The sequence below is a fragment of the Diprion similis genome, chromosome 10, assembly GCF_021155765.1.
Source record: "Diprion similis isolate iyDipSimi1 chromosome 10, iyDipSimi1.1, whole genome shotgun sequence".
NCBI classification, from domain to species: Eukaryota; Metazoa; Arthropoda; class Insecta; order Hymenoptera; family Diprionidae; genus Diprion; species Diprion similis.
Window position 1 is genome coordinate 20,433,424 of NC_060114.1, and position 22,232 is coordinate 20,455,655.

The window sequence follows — 22,232 nt, forward strand, 5'->3', positions numbered from 1 at the left end:
CCTGCGAGCCCGTTCTTGGAACGTCAAGACATTGATCCATCTGCCACCACCACCACCACCACCTGCAGGCCTACTGCTTCACTTCCCTTTACACACCTGTCGTGCAAAACATTATCCGCGTGGGTGGTCTCTGACTGATGGGCTTTTCAGGTTTTTGCGCCGCTGCAGCATAAAATCCGCGCGTTGCAATCACGCGAAGGAAGAATGATTCCGAACAACCGTTGCACCTCTTCCTACCAAGCATCTTCGCCTATACCTATCTACTGCAGGCCACTTCGGGGAAGTCACTCAGTTTCATTTCCACCAGCGATCAGTCGCTACGTTGTTTCGACGATTCAACTACTCTCGCAGGCACACTGCATTGAATGATTGCAGAGGAGCATTCAATTGGATCGTCCATCGGCTCGGACTGCAGCAGTTCGCTTCACGGCACTTAAACGGTTCCTTGGTATCCCCACACGACCGTTGACACTATTCGTGGTACTTCCAGCATCGCCGAAGTGCATCACCGGTCATGTTTTCATTTCAGCCCAATCATTTGAGAAGCCGCTATTTTCTCTGACGACCGTGACTTCAACGCTTATTGCGATGCAGCGAAATCAATACCCTGTGACATTGTACGAGTCCGACTCCGATTGACTTCAAGTTATAGTTTCATTTTGGAGACTCTCCATGTAGAGAAATTCACATGAACGTATTAGACTTTACCTTAAAATGACATCGCGAGATTTCGCATAACCTCGAATGATCACGTGATTCCAAATTGCAGTAAATGATTTGAAATTAGTGCAAATCGCTTCACTCGAATGTCTATTAGATGACTAATTTTCATGGTTACAAGTAACTTCGCATGAATTCAGAATTGGTTCAAACTAAATTGAACAAATTTTTAGGAATCTTAATACTTTGATACTAACTCGAAATGATTCTGAACAAGATCGACACCGAAGCTCCTCGTTCTTCACTGGATCTGGACCATGTACCGCAGGTGGAAAGAATGAAACTCATTCGTGTACTTTGGGAATTGGAAAGTGTTGAAATTCATTGACAGGCAAGAGTCTGAACGTGTTTGCGGATCTATGTTCGTCAGGAGAGACAATCACGTATTGTGACAAGTAACAGGCAAATCAGTGAGTTCGCAAAACACGATGAACTCAGGCTGAAGGGCTGTGCAGGCTCTATACCGTAATACAAGAAGTAACAGAAGCCGGCGTTGTGTCACTTGTCAGGTAAGCCAAAACGTGATACGTACAGCGCTCCGCATCGCGTTGCGCCGCGTCTCGTCGCACGGAAGACAATACACAATACAAACGCAGCGCAGCGCCAATGCATCGCAACGCAGCGCAGCGCAACGCAACGCAACGCATCGCGACGCAGCGCAGCGCGGCAGCGACGTAACGTGACGGTGCAGCAGCAGCAGCGTGCACACGAAGAGCGTTCGCTCAGGGTCCCGGAGGCATGACCGGCGGGTGGGTTGCGCACCTATACACGCTGACATGAGAGAGAGAGTGAGAGGGTGGCGGGCAGGGAGTGAGAGGAGAGAGAACCGGGAATATATACATGCTCGCTTAAACACGCGTCGAGCAGTCAGTCGCAAGCGGCCGCTGTGTCGACGTACCTACCGACCATCGTACGGTACAAACGTAAAATAGCACATTCCTCGAATAATTGTATAGAGACTGGAGACGCGGAGAGGAAGCGCGAGGGAGCGAGCAGGGCGCCGGCGCGCGCTCTCGTTTAAAACGTGGTCAAAAGTGCACTCGCAGTTTTATTATTCAAATTGTGCAGGATAAACAGCAGGGTTTTACCGCTGCTCGCGGTTCGCCCTTTTACGTGTCGTCGTCCCTTCGCCAAAAATTAGTGTCTAATCGAATAAGGCGTGAAAAAAAGGAATTCGTAATACGTGCGTTCATTTTTCCGCGAGGCGGTTCAAAACGACGATCATGAATCGGCTAATGACAATTAACGAACTAGAGCGCCTAGAACCGCCCTGTAAACGTTGGTGAATTACTTTTCTCTCTTTTTCTCTTACGGTAATATCAAAAAACGCTCTCCTATCGTGTGAAAATATTACTTTTTACACCCTCTACAAAAGTGGGTTGTAGTGAAAACCAAAAAGAAAAAAGAAAGAAAACGAAAAAACAAGTGAAACGACGTTATGTGTTTTGGATCAATTCTTCGATACACCGTAAATTAACCGTTTTCCACCCCCTTCCCCCACCGCCCCTTGAAATAAAAAATAAAAATCACATTAATGTTGTGTACAAGACACAAGATTAAGCTTCGCGCTTAAAGTCAATCAAAAATATATTTATAAATTTCCTTATACATATATATATATATATATATATATACATATATACTTGTGTATGTATATGCATACGTATGTACATGTGTTGAAAAAATTTTAACAACATAATTACCTGCACGTTACAGACGTTAGAAAAAACCTGGCCGTAGATCAGGCCACAATTGTATGCACCTGGGGCTATGGGCAAGTATTTAATAATATCTTCGGAATTTAAATATAATAATCGACAAGGTGAAACTTCAAAGTTATTCATTGCCAAGGAAGATAGTATAAGTGAGGATTTGATAAGAAACCCGCGTATCTGCAGCGAGGGAGGGAGATGTATGAATAATAGGCAGAATAACAGTAAAAATCGATACTCTTGCGCAAAGTTCTTTTTAAATAAAAACGGATTAATCTGCAAGCGCTTGCAGATCATCGCCGTCGCAGTATTCGCAATGACGTTATTATCCTTAACGCGTCTGACCGTCGCGTCGCCAACTCCCTCCCTCAAAAACAGTGGCAAAACAATAAGCAGCGAGGACAGAATAAACGGCTACTACAACGAGCCGATGATGCTGCCGTACGATCAATTCGACGCCGATGAGGAGCTCTTCTCGAGCGACTACCGGCAGCCCCTAGAAGAGGACGATCCGACTACCCGCACGGCGGATCCGGACCCCCTGGACTCCCGGGAGTTGGATAAAATCAGGAAGAGCATCATGGAGGATCTGGGACTGACGCGAATTCCCGACCCTTCGAAGGTAAGCTCAAGCAGCGACCATTCGCTTCGAGAATAACAACTCAAGCGCCAATGTATGATCGATAATCTGATCAGCGGCGAAATCTGATCGGATTGTTCAGACTGATTTGATAAAGTCGTTTGCGCCGGTAGCCGTGAAGATCTAATAATCGATCATGTCTGCGTCTGACAATCGCATTTCCGTAAGAGATGACGAAACGCCGGACGTGTAATCGATAAGAAATTGCGATGGAATGAACGACTCGATTACCGGATAACAAATGTAGAGACGTCTACCTACTGGTCATTCAGAAAAGTGTTTACGCTTTAAGTTGAAAAATCTCAAGTTAACTTCGAAAAAATAAAGATCTTCGAGGTTTCAGTGTTGTATATCACTATTAAGGAGTGCCGATAATTTTTTTCTCTTTTTTTTTGTTTCTCATAAAATAAGATTTTATTTCTTTTCAGACGTTGATATTTTTCAATTTTTCATCGTGGAATATTTAACATAGCGTCCAAAAGAAGAGAAAAAAAATGTCGCCGAGAAATTGGTCCATAAAAAAATAAATAAATAAGAAAACTATGACCGGCACCCCTTAATAGTGAGGATAGAGCAGTGAAAGTTTGAGGATCTTCTTTTTTCAAGGTTAACTTAAAATTTTTTAACTTGGAGAGTAAGCATTTTTTTCAACAGCCAGTCTAGTGTATCTAATGGATAACACTAGTGGTCGAAAATCACAATCACTGATCGTCGAATATCCCCCGGTGAATGGAAAAGTGAAGGAATCCATTAGCCTCGGTTGATATGTCCGAGGGGCAATCAGAGCTGGTTAGATATTTTGAACAGAGGACGAATGACGCACTACGTCATGGTAGAGACACGTTATTACTTGTATCGTCATGTGGTGCCGGGTTTATCCAACCCGCTGCACTTTCTCCGGCCGCGAAACTCGTGACGGGCAATTATTGGTACATTCGGAATTACTCGAGGTGCAGAAGTCAGCCAGTATGGAAAGCATTCCTTACACTTTTCCAGAGAGTTGGACGTTTCACCGCGCTGCTCTGCACATTGGCTCCAATTACTACCATGTTGCCCCAGTATGACAGTTGGCAAGGAAACACGTAGATTAGATCGTCAACCGCACCTGTGAGACAGGCCATAAATCAAACGCGTCGGATCTGTCTGTTGACCATTGCGGCAATTCCATTGCATGCATGATAGTAGGTCATAACATGTCCGTCCGCAAGGTCGAATCCAACGATGAAAGCTCGTTTCCCCGCATTTTTCCCGTCAACTAGTCATGGCGACGAGTGGTTCTGGAATTGTCCTCGAATTCTGCTTGTCTTTCAAAAGACCTGGAAACTATCCTCGAATTTTTCTTTTTTCCTGGAAATCACTCTGCTTTTAATGTCCTTGAATTTTGTACGGATTTTTTACTGGAAACCATGCAGTAATATCGGCCTTCCAAAATATTTCGCGTATAGTTTCTGAATGAGTCCGTGTAGAGAGACAATGTAATCTTTCCTCTGGGTTTCATCATTTTTTCCAAGTACCAAGTAATCGGAAAGTTCTAAGTAGGATGCATATCCGTTTGAAAGTTGACCGGTTAAGTTACGGCTTAAGCGGTTTTTTATCTTCATTCCTACTTTGTTTCGCTGTTAATTATGATTTACAAACTGTCGTGGACATGATCTCGGGATCTAATCATACCGCAACGCCGAAAGGCGATTGTTCGTTTTTTTTCCTCTCTCACGTTCACTTCCTGACCGAGAAAACGACGTTACTAAATTACCCAACCAGTATAATCGACTGCGGTTTTAAATCCTCTACCTTACAATGAAATCGAAAAGAATTTTCCCCGATACTTTATACATATATATTAACAATGGTGAAACGTATGAGCGGATCGTTATTCCATAACGAGGAAAAGTACAACAAATGTTGTTTGGAAAAATTACAGTATTGGACACGTAACCAGAAACGGTGTAGAGTGTTTGTCATTTAAAATTTTTCCTCTACCATTCCAAGATTACAAGGTTTCTGCATGCAAGCGTAGAATTTCCGTCCGGATACATGTGAGGGGAATTTCCCAACTTTGCAATGACTGTCGACTCCTCGCGAAAGGCGGCTGTCTTAGCTTGACGTAAATAATGGATTAGATTGTTATTAAATTGTATATCTGCAGTGCGATATCGAACAGCAGTCGGTATATTAACTTCTATCCAATTGGACTTTTAGCTCATTAGCCCACAGAACTTTGAATTAAAAAACACATGTAAGCGTCTACATACGTCCATACATTCCTGAGCATGTAGATAACAGGTATGTGCTTACATACACACAATACATACAAACCAGTCTCAAGATCCGTCTCTCGTTCTCGCGACTTAACGAAGAAACGCCGCGGCGACCTCTTTATAGCCTTCTCCAACGCACAGCCAAGGCACACGATGTGTTTCTCAACTTGTTCGCTGATGCCGCAGGTACTTTGACAAATGAAAAATAATTGACAAGGATGTTTTTCTGTCCCCCTCTCCCTGCCTTAGTTACTGTGAGTTTCGGTTCACTTTGCGCTGCATAAAAGTAATCAGTCGACGAACATACTTGTTGTTAATTCCAAAATGACGGCCAGATCTTAAAGGATGGATGCAAAATCGAAACCCCTCGTTTCCCGCGGAAACATTAGCTGAATTCGAATCTCTGACGATACATGCACCGGATTATCAATCGCTATCTCGCTCTTCTCGATTTTCCTTATCACTGCCGCCTGTACACAATTCTCTTATCTGCAACCGAGGTACAGGTAAAACCCCTTCATTATGCTTTTTCCTCCGTGTTTCTTTTATCGCCGCTCTCGTAACTCGACATTGCTCTTCCAATCGTTTTATGACCTTCTTTATAAGAGGAAAAACATGCGTGGAAGTATTTTTAGCCTGGCCAAAATTATCACCGCTAATCCTACAAGCTTATTTTGGATGTTCAAATATTTGTTGCATGTATCGTATAGTTCAGAATATCGCTAATTCACATATACTCCTCGCGATGTCTGAACTGATATACTAATTTCAGTAAACTAAATCCAATGTGGATAGTAACCGTTCGATAATTTTCCACAAAACAAAATTTTTTTTATTCAGATCAACGCGCGCAACGTGGATCAGCTCTTGCATTCTTGACTCAAAGACGGTCTCCCCAGTTTCTGTAGCAAAGTTTAGCGCGACTAAACTTAACCCTCGCGATTCCTCCGGGATGGAAATAAGGAAACGATGTGTTTTTGGTGGTTATTTTTACCAACCACGAAATCGCGAGTTTGTAATTGGTCTTTGTTAATTTCTTCTGGTCGATGCTTTCAATAATCACGCAATAATCTTATACAGGTTCTATTACCCAGAATATAAATTTCTTGTCGTTTTGTTCTTCACATGAATTACTATGTCCCTATTGAGATTGTCACTTTGCAATGCGTCATCTGATGGAAAAAAATCAAACTAATTCAACCAGGCTGACAGCTGCCCGCCGGCCGTGTTTATTCTCGTTTGTATAATAGAGCAGGTATAATTATTGATTACGATTCATTAATTTATATGACACGAGTAATTTGAAATCCGAAGAATTACGATTTGCCTCCATTAAAATTAGAAACTTAGGTTATGTGGTAATAAAATGGCGCCGACAACCAGACTCTGACGTCACGCGGACATTTTCCAATAAGAATTGTTACACATATTTTCGAGTCTTCAATAATTGACTGATGGCAAGAGTTTCACCGCGCATATGTGAGTTGGGAAAAATGTCTTACTCCATCCATGGTGAGTAAAAACGGTGTGAGATAATAAAAAAAGGAAAGGTGTAGAAAAAAAATGGACCCAGAAGGAATGTGTACCGACATGTTTGTGAGAGCTCGCACGTATATATAACAGCTAATACCACAGTAGGGCGAGTAGACCTCGTATATGGTTTACGATCTGCAGGTTATATACATACATAGGTCACATATACGATCACGCTGCCGAAAATTGAGATGAGATTTTAATCCTTACAAATATACGCCCACGCCTTAGTCGTTTTCTTCGTTCCGTGGTATGCGGTATAGCGTACATGCATACGTGCGTACGAATAACCATTTATATTATACATACACACGTATGTACATATGTATCCATATAGATTCGCCGCGTGTACCTCAGCTATTTATAGAATCAGTGTTTAGCTTATCTCTCCGTTCACCGTAAGCGGCATTGTATTTGTATCGAGCTCTCCTCTCTGCGCTGCGCATTCATTATATACCCACCTACGTAATTATGTACCTACTGTGTTACACCTAGATGCGATCCGAAGTTTAAACCGCAGAGAATGACAGCATGCTCCAAACTTGCAATCGTGGGTCAAAAAAAATTTCTTTTCAATTTTTTCGATGTTTTACTCGATTTTCCAAAATGTTAAGTGTATTTTTCTTGATTTTAAGCTGCGAGATAACGGATTTTTCCTGTAAAGAACACATTGTTGCATCAAACCTGACCAACTTCAACTTCATAAAATCGCTTAGAACCAGAAATCACACATTCAACAGTCTTGGTTTACGCAATTTTATTGCAACCGATGAACCGTAATTATTGTTTTGTCTTTTCTACGTCCTGTGGAGGGCGCTCTCTTCATTTTGCGCCTTTAACGGCAGTCGGCATGTCGAGTTTGAATTTCACGGACGGACGTTCGAATCGTGTTGTACTCGCGTCGTCGCGCTGCAATTTGACCGCAGGCGCGTGGGACGCGGGGTTTTTTGTCTGACTTCTTTATTTTTCTTTCTTCACGCGGGTTTTATCTTATTTTCCATAATTTTCATTCCGCATACGTGAAATTAAACCTTGCACGTCGCCGCAGTCTTGCCAGCTACCCGCCAAGGGGAACAGACTCATAAACGCAACGGATATGGTAGGTACTCGCGAAATTGGTCGAATTAAGCCACGCTACGACAATAAAGGACTCCGCCTGAAGGGACATGCAGCGCAAAACTCAAGTCGACACGCTCAATTCTTACTCCAAACCTCCCTCAATCCTTTGAAGCAGATTTCTCGGAGTAAATTTTTACGTCTTCTCTCGCCGCATGATCCATGCCAGCATGGATATCAAGTTCCAAATGTGTCGCATTCTCGGTTTCCATTTACGTCTACAGCTGTGGCAGTAGCAGAAGACCGAACACTCAAATACGCATGCGCCAAATTTTTCGTCTGCTCAGACAGGCTGGCCAACTCCGAGTGGTTTGACCCATGCGCGAACTGTCAATGGGCGCAAGCGTTTCGAGGTTAGGTTAACCATGATCTAAAGAAATAAGGTGTGTCAGGACTGAAGACCGATTTTTGCTCAGTCTGCGCATATCCAAGATGACGTCACAGAAATGTAACATGGTGCCCATGTATCTGACGACTGACTCCACGTACATACGTTACTTGAGGTTACGTATTTATTTCCGTATATTCTGTTTCCTGAAAATGTTAGTTTGTGCAGCCAGGAGTTACAAAAATAATAATATAAACATTGAAGGATATTTACGTTTGAATTTGGCGCCTATATGATGTCACCTTGATTATGTTTTTTAATTGGTTTAACTGAAGCCTATGTGCATTGTTTCACTTAACTCAACTCCAGACCCGCCACATTTCGACTATATCGAATCGTGATTGCAATATAACCTCGAGATGTCTGCGAATTTCGATAGCTATCATCCGACCGCAACTGGATTGGCTAACCTGAGAAGCAGATGAAAAACTCTGCACTGATCGGTCGAATCTATCAGCGGATGAGTCACGTGATTTGGCGCATGCGCATTCGGGTGTTCAGTTTCTCAAGAGCGTCACGGCTGTTCTTCAAGTCATAATGATCGAATATCAGAAAATCAGCGTCACTCTTGCTTTCTGATTGGTTTGGCGCTTCCTACGTATCGAGGTCGTTCGGTTCTTCATGTCTACGTTATCATGTAAGACGGATCGACGTTTTTCCAGGAAACAATCAGACATTCGGCAAATCATCCGGGTACACCTGCACGAGAATCTGATACCTCTTTCCAAAAGCTAATACATACATCAATATACAACTCGGCCGGTTATTCGTGATCAGCAATTCATTATTCCACGAATAATGCTAATAATTCTTTCCTAATCAGTATACATACATATATACAATCCACTTAGCATTTTAGCTTACATATGTATATATAAACGTAATGATATGCAATTGTGTTCCGAACCTTAGAGTGTACGCGCGGCGGTTATCTAAGAATAGTTGCCCTATTCTTTTTGTTTTTTTCTTCCTCACTTTTTGCCTTTTACCTCGTAAACTAGAGAGGGATGTGGACAAAAGAAAAAAAGTGTGAAGACATAAGTTTCGTATATGTTTTCGGAGGGCGGGCGGTTTAACGATAACGAAATATAGATGAAAAAAGGAGGAGGAATTGGGGTATAAGTTACTGCGACTTCGCCGACACTTCGAGTCCATCTGGAAATCATAATTATGTGTACCCTTTATCTAGAGAATTTCACCGGAAATGCAGTAGATATATTAGTTAGGGAAAATGAGTACTTTTCAAGATTATTTATATCGCGGGCTAAAAAAATATATTAAACACATAGAAAAATCACACGGCCTTCCATGTGCAACATGTATTTAAGAGTTTGAATACTTAGGGATTCGTCTCTAGAGACAAATTTATCATGATTTATACCAACCGGTGGTGATGCATCGACCAACATTCTGCAATAGGCGTACGTTTTATTGAATGATTTCAAGCATTCAAATGACCTGCGATAATGGCGGCTGCAGGTCTTAGGTGTGTAACGATTGGTAAATTAACTGGAATTATTCAAAGGCACGGAATCTTTGTAATAAATTTTATTGCAGATAATCTTTATCTTTTCGAGTGAAAAGAGTGTTTGACGCCTTTCACATGATGCGGAGACATCTGATTAGAATAATGACTCCGGGGCCGCACGAGGCTATAAAATTAAAAATTATTTAAATCGCCACGTGATTTTTTAAACTTTTCGAATTGACAGTCCCTTCCGAATTCGTCTTCTACGTCCAACCAGCTCTTCGTATAACGAGGGGAAGCAATGCAGGACAGTGAGAGGAGGGGGGGAGATAATTTAGTAATACTTACGCTATATATTATATAATGTATATTATATACGTATAATATAGTTAAGTATGGCTGTCAAGTAATTATATATCATCCGACGCTTCGGCTTTCCAAGAATCAATTAAGGGGCCAAAGTTCAGAGCAAGAGTTTAATCACAGATTTATAAATTGTACACTCCGGTCTTTTTTACTCGGTCGTATACTGTAATCGTATAATAAGTTACACGATCTTACAAGTCAACAACTGACCTGTAACTCATTTCTATACTCGATCGGAAGAATCGTTTATACTTTAATCTCAGCGTTTCCATCCCCCCTCAGCATTGTTTCCTGACTGATTATTACAGGTACCTGAATGTGTCAGAAATTCAAATAATAAAGATGATCATAAAATTGTAAAAATAGAATAAACGAAATCCACGAATTGTGCTCAAACATTCAACGAATTGTGCTCATCCGAACTACACCACAACTGCAACGGTGTGTCTCACACGTATTACTAATTCGATATTTCACCCTTGTTTGTTGACAGGCGAATGTGAGCCAGTCAGAGTACGAAAATGCGCACAGAGAGTACCTGAGTAGAGTGGAATCGTCCGGGTCAGAAGATCAGAGAACGAGAAGAAGACTGCACGTCTTTTACCCCGCAGGTAACTACTTTTTGTCCAATTCCCGCGGCGGCAGCCGAGTTAAACTCCAAGGGATAATTGAGTCGCGGTTTTTAATTTAAACGAGTCGGTTGGTCGGTCGGTTTCAACGGCAGGGTCGAACCGCAGAAATCGAGCCTCTTAACCCGTCGAAGAAGAGAAAAGAAGCATCGCAAAGATTCACGAGTTAACGTTGGGCTCAGATAAGCCCATTCAATTATTCCGCGGTTTTTTGTATCTGCGGTATCGCGTTTTAGTGACGACTTCCCGTCCCGTTGAGCTCGCTTTATCGGCGAAGCCAACGCGAGGTTATCACCACGAAGCCATCAAGAGAGCGGGATTTCAAACGAGTTTTACACATTCAAAAACTCCGCAAGATCACGCCGTGCTGTAGATAATGCAGTGACGACTGAATATCTTAGGCTTTTCAGGATAAACCGCCTAAAGTGGGAATCAGAAGTGAGGAGGCGTAAAATCGGCTGAAAAATCTCCAGCAATGTCATCTGCACCGATGACGGTTGATTCGAATGAAAGAACATCTCTAGCAAATTCTCTGAGCAAAATCTGAGCAAATTCAAATAACACTAGCCAAGAAATCAACAATTTAAGAGAAGGTTTCACACTTAGAAAGGTCAAATCAATTATATTCTACTGTTTTTTATCCGATTCTAATGTTTTTAACTTTTTCATTTGTTTGTAAGGATCTGGTCGGTGAGCAAAATGAGGAGGAAAAAGTTAGAAACCGATCCAAAAATAAAAAAACACCACCAGAATAACGTAGTTTTATTAATATCCATTATCGTTGCACCTAGTAAGATGACTGGATATTGTTTAAAACGGTTTTTTCCTCTTTTCTCAATTTCCGATTCAGACTTCGGAACCCGTTAATCTTGATTTCGTCCAGGATTGATAATCGTTTACTCATTCATGCGAGCTACCGTGCTTTATTTTGGTATTATGCGCGTAGGAAGTGGCAACGAACGTTTCTTGGCTTCCGTTGGCGCGGATTATTTTTTCGCACCGCATTCCTTCGGCGCAACAAATGGCGGGCTAAGGTTACGCAGTATTATAGTTGCAGGCCGAGCAGGTTGTCAGGATTCCGTATCAAGATTGCATGACACAAAGTATGCGCTGCAGGCTCTGGACTCGAGCTAGCCTCTCGCTCTGCAGACTGCAGCTTCGCGTTTCATCAGCAATCCACATTTTTACAGCGCACATAAATTCTACACACATGCGGTTTCGAGAAGAGGAAAGGCTTCAAGCCTTTCCCGCCTATAATTCTCGACTGGATGATCCTATCTCGGCAGTTAATCAGGGCTAATGAAACGTGGACAACTATTCATTTTTACATTTTCGACGTGATGTTAATCTATTGATAAAATATTATACAAAATACGATCAATCATTATAAGGACCAGGAATAATTTCACTCTTCTTATCAATCCACCTCCGTTTATTTTTGTTTTTTGCACTTTCTCGCGTTTTTTCTGGCCTTCATGGAAGGATCATCGTTGGAAAATAATCTCCGAGCGCGCGGAGATAAACGGCTGAGATTTTTGTAATGAATCGTTGGCTGATAGGTGCAGCCATGCAGATGCTGTAAGGTGAAACTTATGGCGTCGAGACTCGGGACGCAGGATACGGGGAACTGACAGGCAATAATATACAGGGAGAGCAGGAAGCCCTCTGACCTTTGGGACTGAAATTGATAATATTTTCATTGGTAATTAAAACTGAAGTTTTTCTCACGTGTCTTAACACTCGGCCTCGCACGGCTACCTTCAGCTTCTTCTCTAATCCCCATTATACACGCATTCACACTCCATCAGTCGGTAAGAGGTTACAAGATACTGAAAAAGAGAGAGGGAGGGAGAAAAGAAACATATATGGAACGTTCACCACATCCTACTACACGTAGCTAGATAAATATACAGCTGTTCGGCTACTAAATGGTTTCCCTTATTAGATTATGGAAGGAGCGGCGTGAGACGTTGAAAAGTAATCATCACGTACGTATTCTTGCAGTGCGTTTCTTTATTCTCTTTTATTCTTTTTTGGAGAGTGAAGAAGAAAGGCGGTTTCGGTTTCGATACCTTCCGCTCTCAAATGCCAGCCTGTAGGACGGCAGTTTATTTTGTTGATCCAGGATATCCTCAACATATGTCCATGGGAAAAAGCAAACTTGTGTTGTTCAGGGCCGCGTTGGCAGTGATTTTTACTATTGTGGGGACACCTGGAAATTAGAACGTTAATGAAATGTATATTTTACTTTTATCGATATTTCTGAGTATAACAATGACGATTTAGAAGGAAAAATTTATTTTACATATTTCTAACGATAAGATAATGGCAGGTAATAAAACTCATTTGAAATCAGCCTGAAGACAAATTATGAGGTTCAGGTTAGTAACGTCACTTTAACTATGCATGTTCAGAACAAAACGTTACTCGGACTCTAAGGATTTTGTGAAACTCAGATGGTAAATTATAACAAAGAAAACATGTTCGTATTTTGAAAAGTCAACTTCTTGAAAGTCCTTCTAAAATTATACAATAACTGTTTTTTCCATCACGTTTCGACACGGCGTTATAACGTTACTAACTTCATCATTCTAAAAAATTTTCATCAATTCTTTATTCGATTCGTTGCGATGAACTACGAAGAATCGTGGAACTTGATAGCATACGTTAAAAAAGACTTACCTTGACTTTTCAACTATACTTTGAATTATGACTTTTGACGTTTTTGACGCGTGTGTATGTTTCACGTCATGCATGCGCATTGAAGGATCGATAGTCGTTAGAACGACATCATCGGAGTTGTATATCATGAGGGGGTTTCGACAGCTGCTGCAGGGATTAAAAAGTAATGATCAGCGAGGGGGGCGGCGGGATAGGAGGGAGAAAAAAGCGAGAAGCCGCGAACCTGTTACAGCGAGAACGGAGTGACGGTTATAGTCGCGGGGTTTCGTTTCGTAAGACTTTGTAGACTCGGCTTATTCTTTTGTTTTTAGCCGAATATACGACGCCGACGCTGCCCTGCCGTAGGGCTTGATTCTTCTCCGAAACACGTCTGTTGGTTGTGTGCCTATGCATTAACGAGGGCGACTCGTGCTCTGTACTCGGTGAAACGCCTCGCGCGCATGCGCGCTCATCGCCAGAGGGAGCTGCCGCAGTCTGCGGTAGAAAGGAGAAAATCTGTTGTATCTGTCCTTCCGAATAGCCGAAGGGCATAATTACACCGTGATTGGTGATACAGACCGTTGATGCGATACCGCGAGACACTGCCGAGTTAAATCGGGAACGAATCGACGAGGATCGAAACTCGCGTCGGAAACGCACACAGGGCATCAAAAAATTGGGTACTTATCTTCGTCCGGTATAATTGCTGATTTACAATTTCATGTCACGTGACCGATTGAACAGTTTTTACGAGAATCCATGCATCTTATTGGGTAGGCGTTGAAAAACTAGAATTTCTGATTGATAGTTGGACCTGGATATCGAATTTTTGTAAAATTTTAAAATTTGGAAAGTTCGAGTACAGAAAATTGAAAACATGAAAAGTCGAAATGCAGAAAGATAAAATATAGAAAGGTCAAGACATGGAATAGCAATATCGAGAGTCTGTATACGATTCTACATTGTCGAGAGGAGTTCGGACGATTCTATGTTCTAACCTTTCTAATCTTTCACTTCTCCATACTTTGACTTTCAACATTTTTAAATTCTATACATTAAGTTTTTGCTTCTTTAAAGATACGATATTGTGATGCTTCGATTATTGATTTTTCTATATTTTTTCCCCATCTATCTTATTCTTTCGAAAAACTTTGAATCGATTTCGATTGCCTCGAAACGAGAATCTGAATCTAATCTAATTATAATATCTGATAAAGAAAGTCCCCGCAGTATCGAAAAAAAATTCTACCCACTGAATTTCAACTTAAAATATCTAACTGTATAAACAACGTGAGAGAAAATTAATTACTTGGCAATATTTGTTTTTCTAATTAAATTTAACTTGATTACCTCCGGTTGTAGTTTTCAAACCTTTTTTCTATCCCGTTTTCGTTCAGATACGTTATAATTTGTGGAAAGGTCACACTTTGCATCGACGAATATATATTGTACCAGCAGAGAATTTCTCTTCGATCGGTGTAATGAAAGTTGTATAATCAAGAAAAAGATTCTTGAATATAGCGGTAACAACGCCACACGTTCCACTTTACAGATAGAGAATGTATAAAGCCAAGAGTTATGCGTTTCCCATGCTTTATTTTCAGCCTTGAATTATCCAGTCTTAACGCCAACGCAAATATTGTTCCCGTGCCTAAAATTGTTTCTCCGCGTAGTCGTACGTTGCATGATTTGAATGTTCGAAAAATGTGACAATCGGGTGGGCAGTTATACGTAGGTATACAGGATCACCAACAGCTGCATCAGCACTGGTGTAGCCCGAATTCTTCTTCTTCCCAGCCACGCTTTGTCGTCAACATACGTGAAAATGGTTTCTTCTTCTCTTTTGTTTTTAATTCATGTCGTTACGCCGGCGCCATTGCATAATGGATATGTATGCAGTACACGTTCATGTATGTACATAAATACCTGTGTGAATCACACCGACTTCTTCATCGTCCCGCGCCCCCGCCGACCGGTTAATTAAAATAGCGGATAACGATTAACGGACAAATACATTAACCGCGGTATCGAGTCGTTAAAATACCTTATTATACACTCCATCGATAAACACCGCATGCAGGTTCTTAAAACAGTGTAATGAAGATTTCTGGTCTAGCTACTGGGTCTCGGTAATATGATCTCCACAACAAAAATATTACCTTATAAGGAATAATTGATTGTATATTGGAAGTAGGAAAAAATCAAAAATTTTCCTAACCTCTATAAGCTGTCTCGGCGCGGCGTGATGTTGTACTGATTGCGCACGCGCTATAATGTCAGGGCAACCAACCGTCATAAATTTAGACGACAGTTCGCCGCGATGTATGTAACCACAAAAATTTTGACAGTTGTCGTAGTTGAGCACAACTGCCAGCGAAAGCGGCATTTTTGAGATTACATTTACGACGGTTGGTAACCCTGGAAAACAGCCGTTCTCGGATTGTAGCGCGTGCGCATTAAGTTTTATCAGAGAACGGTTCATACAGTCGTTAGGAATTCACTCTGTATATCCTCCAAGTATTATATTTGTATATACCGATATACCCACAAGCTTTTTATCACTTGCAATCGTATTTTTCCTGTGTCGTAAATCAAACGGGGAAACTTTACCGGTGTATCGACATTATTGTAGAGAAATAATTAGAAAACGACAGCAGGAAAATCAGCCGGTGGGTAGGCGAAACGATGATCATGGTTGCAGCAGCGAGCGAGAACCGTGAGAGAAAAAGAACGAAAAAGAGTAAAAGTTCAGAGAGTCGTAGGTGCGGCGCATAGAAGGTGTAGATTCCTGGATCATCATACCTGAAGATGAGCATCAACGGATGCAACTTTATCGCGAAGATATATATAGAGAGAAGATTGAAGTGACCCGCTCGAAAATCCTGTTTAATTTTTCTTCTTCTTGTATTCGGTGGAATAATATCTTGCAGATAATTTTTGGTGGCGGTGAAATGTTGCAAAGGCATTACGTGTAAAAGTCTATAATAATGAGGCAGCGTGTTAATCGGTGGATATTGCAGAGCACGGATCCCGATGTGGGGTATTAACGCCCGGAGGAAGGATTCCCCGAAGGTATATATAATATGCGAGAAAGCGGATGATAAATTCTTGTGGCAGAAAACCTGTTTTTCATCATCGATAAATATTTCATCACGGTATATAGAATATTTGCCCATCCCGAAGTGGCCTCCAGCACGCGATATTGCCGGTATAATTTCATTTACAATTCTAGCCGTTTTAATACATATAATAATATACTAAACACACAGGAATTCCCAAAAGGATGTTTCAATTATGCATATAGTATATGTAATTTATTTCATTGAAGCGGAAATTTTCCGCATAACACCACGAGATCCGTGTATAATAATATGCAATAAACTTTTTATAAATTGTGACAGTATAATCGGTGTTATATATTATTATGCTCGTGTCCGGTATAAGTGAAACAGAAGTTGGTAAGTTGAAAAACATTACTTTTTGTTTATTTAATTGCGAGACGGTCACACGTTGTGTATTTATTTATCAATTAATTCAATCCTAAGCTACGACGATTTTTCAAAAAATGGAAGCGTAGAAATATTAAAATTGTAATCAAGAGTTCAGATGTTTATTTCTTATTTGAAATCACGTTGAAAAAGTGAAGAATCTAGGAGATTCATTCAATTTCACTAGAAGATGGTTTATTTTCTTTGCGAATTCACTGCAACAAACTTTCTTTCAAAGTTTATCAATATCAGTGCAATCTTAAAGTATTAAATATGTGATGATACCAACCTTATGAGTAAAAAGTATCTCAGTGGAATTGTAGAACATAATTCTTCTGCAGAGTAAAATGAATTATCACGAGTGAAATCAAACGATTCCAGATCTTTTACCATTTCAAAGAAATGAAAAACCGATGCCTAAGCTTTCGTTTACAATTTTAGTGTCTTATTTATGAAAATTATCGTAACATGCGAGAATAGCAAATTTGATAAAAACTCAAAGTGCTACGATCTTGTAATCAAACTAACGAAAAACTATTGATACTCAGCTCTTAGATTCCGTTAAGCCTCGATAATACGGACCCAGTCGTACAGAAAACGAGATTCGATTTATCTCGCTCTCTGGTAATGCGATATAAGCGTCAATCCTATACAGCGACTGAAGTGCATCGTGTAAGCTGTGTAGCGATTGAATCTTGAAACAGAGAAAGAGATATCTAGATGGAAGAGCTTCGTTCTCGTTGGTCCGTCCGTTAAGTTCTAGAATAACTTTGACCTATATTTCACCAGTCGACGGGTTTTGATGACCGGTAATATAATTGATAAGAGGGTATTATTGAAATGTATTATAATTTCAATCACCACACTAATCAACAACCCACTATGATCCTCCTTTACTCCTCTTCAACGGATACAGATGTCTTTTATTCTCCTCACAATTCCGCAATATTGCGGATCATTGTTACGATTCTCGTGCAATATTATTCGGGAAAGTTCCATGTCAGGTGCAGCTCATTGTCAGGTAAAAACGTTGTGAAGGAATTACCTGGAAATTCGTCTTTGGACTGTTGTTTACACTGTACGAAACGAGTCAAGTTTCAAGAACTAAATAAAACCAAAGAATGAGAAGAAGAAGAGGTGAAAAAAGAAGGTAAAAAATATCACCGAGTGGATCAGGGACTCTGGTACCACTCTGTCAACAGAGAATGAGACACTTTAGACTAATTGCTGCGTCAGATCGGTCGAGAGTCGAGCTCGCGACGTCTGCTTTCGTCGTTTGAGGAAAGGCGCGCTCGCTCCAGCGATTTTTATTCTATTTTCACATCGCCATCCGCACCCCTGCAGTAGTTAAATACCTACCTAAAAGCCGTCAAGCTCAGAGAGTCAGCCTTGGTTAACGACTGCAGGTATACCTAAGGCATAACGTGCGTACCTTAGACCGCAGGTTAAGGAGTTGATGTTATGAAATAGAAATCCGAGTTGCGGTGGAATGCCGAGTGACCAGTTTCTCTGAATAAGTTAAACAAAACTCACCCGCGTTACGTGCCCGAACAGTCTATGTGCGGCATTTATTTATATGTGTATAATAAAAATAAGAAGAAAACTACCAAAATCAACGTACAGCAAATAAACAAACTGGAGGATACCAAAACAGGACTATTTATACATATAATTTAGAGGGAATCGGGAAACAAAAACGGTGGGATTTCAGCTGCAATACCCATACGTCAGTGTCTCCGTCTGCTCTCTGATCTCTTAATTCTCTCGAATCTTAAGTTATTCCGTGGTCACGATCTGGTGCGATCTACTCTCCCATTCCCATGTGTATAACACAGCTAATACCATAGATACTGCGCCGTGTTTTATTGACTCTGTTTTATACATACATCAGGTATATGCTCGAGCATGTATATGTATATGTACGTATGTATACCTATAGTCACATTGTATACACCGCCTATCTAATTGTCCATCGAATTCTATGCGTACACGGGAATCAAAAGTATCAATTCGATTCTCCTATCTAAGAAGAATTTATTTCACTTCCATGTATACATTTATGTATGTATGTATATATACATACTATAGACGGGCACCGAATGGCCAGAGGCGTGAAACTTCATTCTGTGTTATACAATAAATACCGATGGAATTTGAAAACTAAAATTCTATTATAAATTGGGTAGCCTGCAGTTTATCGTGTGAGGAAAAGGAACGTCTTCGGGTTTATAATAAATCGGGGTGCGGAACGCAAGTCGGTCGAATCTATTTTGAATATCGAATACCGATGGGTCGATTCACGAATTCGCTGATACAATTTCGTACTTCTCTTGACGAATTTCCTGTTTAAACTGCGTTCTTTGGTAAATCTGCAGGGTTACATAACCTAGCTTCTTCTATTCTCTCCGTTCCATTTTATAATAATCTCCATCGAATAGCGAGGATTCGATATTCCAACGTTGCGCCGTGACTAAGAACGCCATTTTATTTATCCAACATAGTAAAACCACGACATTAGCACAAATTATTCGCGGTAATTGCTTTACAGGTTGCGTCGATTTGTTATTTCGTGTTATGTGAGGTTAGGTTAGGTTACTGGCATCATCACGCGGATGCATGCATCCGCAAAATGGCGGGTCGAGTCATCGAGATGCGTAAACACGGTAAACACCAAACAGTTCGCCCGACTTATATACATATAATTAGTCCGTTGGTTTCAGTTTTCGTGATCGTTGTACCCGATGAAGTCGTTTGACCGCTTCATGTTGTACGATTGTTATCCGTGTATAGTAACGAGTATAGCAGTCTCTCGTCTTTCTGATCGTGAGTTGCTTCGTTGCCCTTTTCCTTTTTCTAACAATTCCGTCGTTCGATACTCGAAGCCTTCGAGCCTCCGATTATTCCTATGTATATGTACTCGGAGTGGTCGGTACCGTCTTACAAGATTAATTTTCCATTTCCAATTTGATTGTGAGGTTAGCCTCGTCCGGGATGCAAATGAGCAGCGATCGTTCGACCGTCTGTCGCTGATGATTTTTACCAACGACGCGCACCGCTGCTTCATTTGATCTTTCGATAAATACCAACCTGTATAACATCACCGCATCTGCGCACTCGGGTGGAGATTTCACGTCCAAATGCCATACGCTCATTTTTACGTATCTGCAGGTATACTGTGCTGTGAATTTATAGTAAACAAGGAAGGTCAAGTGCGTATACGTGAATATATGCCAGATTTTATACGAGTTAACGCAGCCGAATGCACGCTACGAACTGCAGATGCCAACGAGATGCTTGTCGAAATGATTTCTAACCCAGCTGACGTGACACCCGCCATGCCGTTGACGTCGTGACGAGTTATGCGCATCGCGATCTACTTTTGCGAACGTTAGGTTGGCAACAGTGGTTGACGCATGCGCGTACAACCTTTTCTGTTCATAAGATGTAACTCTGAATAAAATAGTTTTCAGAACGACTGGGTCGATTTCGATTGTTTTTTTCTGACAGTCAGATGAACAATTTTCGATGAGTAACGATATTTGAAAGCCAACTTTTATAACATACTTATAACAGAGGTTAGGTTAGGTTCGGTTCTTGGTTGGGTCACATGGTATCAGTCTTCATTCAAATATTCTGAATTATGGCCAAGATTTTTTTATCTGAATAGAATTTTCATTTTACATATTAAAATTGAATGCGGGCGAAGCCGCAACGGGAAGCTAGTAGATTATATAATAACGTTTAAAAATTTGATGTCGCGACATGTTTTCGTCGTCATGACATTTTTCTATATTTTCAGACTAAAGAAGGTTTTCGATTCTTCTCTGTTACAGATCACGTTTTCGAAAACGGGTCTCGGAGGAGTTACAACGGTGTAATGAATAACATAGAGGGCGTAAATGCCATCTACTTCCCCGTAGAAATCCCCGTACAAGAAAACCACGCGGTTGATCACGCGACGTTGCGGATACTGCTCGGATCGGATTCCGATGACGCCGAAGAGGAGGTCGAGGTGACGATATACCAGCCAACGCGGTCGTCGAGGCGGCCGATAGCGGTCCAAAAAACGCGGGTGGGTTCGTCGGCGCCGAGATGGGTGGAGTTCGACTCAACGGAGGCGGTGGTTTCCTGGGTCCACGAGGGCGAGGAGAACCTGGGCTTCGAGGTCGAGGTGAGGCGGCGAGGCTCGTCGCCTTCTAGATGGAAGAGCGTCGCTCCAGCGGCGTTGAACGTCTTCACGATATCGGATCGGAGCATCGCGTCCGGCAGCCGATCCCGCCGAGCGACGCCTGACCAGCTGATGTCGCTTCACAGAGGCCGGAGGACCGAGTGCAAAGGCCAGAACAAGAAGTGTTGCCGGCACGAGATGATCGTCACCTTCAAGGACATAAGGGGCTTCGAGTTCATAATTCAGCCGAAGACTTTCGACGCCGGGTACTGCAAGGGACGATGTCCGCCGCGTTACAATCCCGCCCACCATCACGCCCTCATTCAGAGTCTGATATGGAAGGAGGACAGGAAAAAGGCGCCAAGACCCTGCTGCGCACCGAGCAAACTTACCGAGCTGGAGATACTTTATTACAACGAAAACGATCCGACCAAGCTCAAGATCACGAACTGGAAAAATATGAAGGTCTTAGAGTGCGCGTGTTCTTAGTGATGCGAGTTTCCCGGATAGAATCGGAGAGCGGCGTAGGTACCTACACCTTATCAAAAACCTTTCGACATGCGTTAAAACTGCAAGACACGATATTATTATTATTAGTGTCATTATTATCATCATCATCATCATCATCATCATCATCGTCGTCATTATTATTATTATTTCTATTATCATTATTAACTACGGCGCTGAGCAATGGGAGGCAAATTATATTGTATACCTATAATTCCTTGGTGTTTATAACTTTTATCAAATATTTCTCTATTTATTTTATTATTATTATTATTATTATTATTATTATTAATAGATTGATTCATTTGTATCTTTACGGTTTTTTTTTCTTTTTTTTTCTACTTTTATTCTCTAATTAATTATCGACTAACCAAAGAATTAAAAATGTCGGTCGACCCTTGATAATTATATTATCTAATTGCAGGGTGTTGCTGCTTTGACTGTGATAGAAAAAAAAATAATCACACATATTGTAAAATATGTATATGTATATGTTTATAATTATAAGTATATTCGGTATTTTCTACATCGGAAGCGCATAATGTATGTATGTATGTATGTATAGTGTAGAAATTTTA

At 41.2% G+C, this 22,232-nt stretch overlaps 1 protein-coding gene across 1 annotated transcript; it reads left to right on the forward strand.

Annotated features, from left to right (window-relative positions):
• The first annotated feature begins 2,352 nt into the window (after positions 1–2,352).
• On the forward strand, positions 2,353–21,764 carry LOC124411828 (bone morphogenetic protein 4). Its single transcript, XM_046891293.1, has 3 exons — positions 2,353–3,054; positions 10,695–10,812; positions 20,813–21,764. Exons 1-3 carry the CDS (start codon positions 2,491–2,493, stop codon positions 21,634–21,636), a joined length of 1,506 nt encoding a protein of 501 aa, XP_046747249.1. The 5' UTR covers positions 2,353–2,490; the 3' UTR covers positions 21,637–21,764.
• The last annotated feature ends 468 nt before the right edge of the window (positions 21,765–22,232 follow it).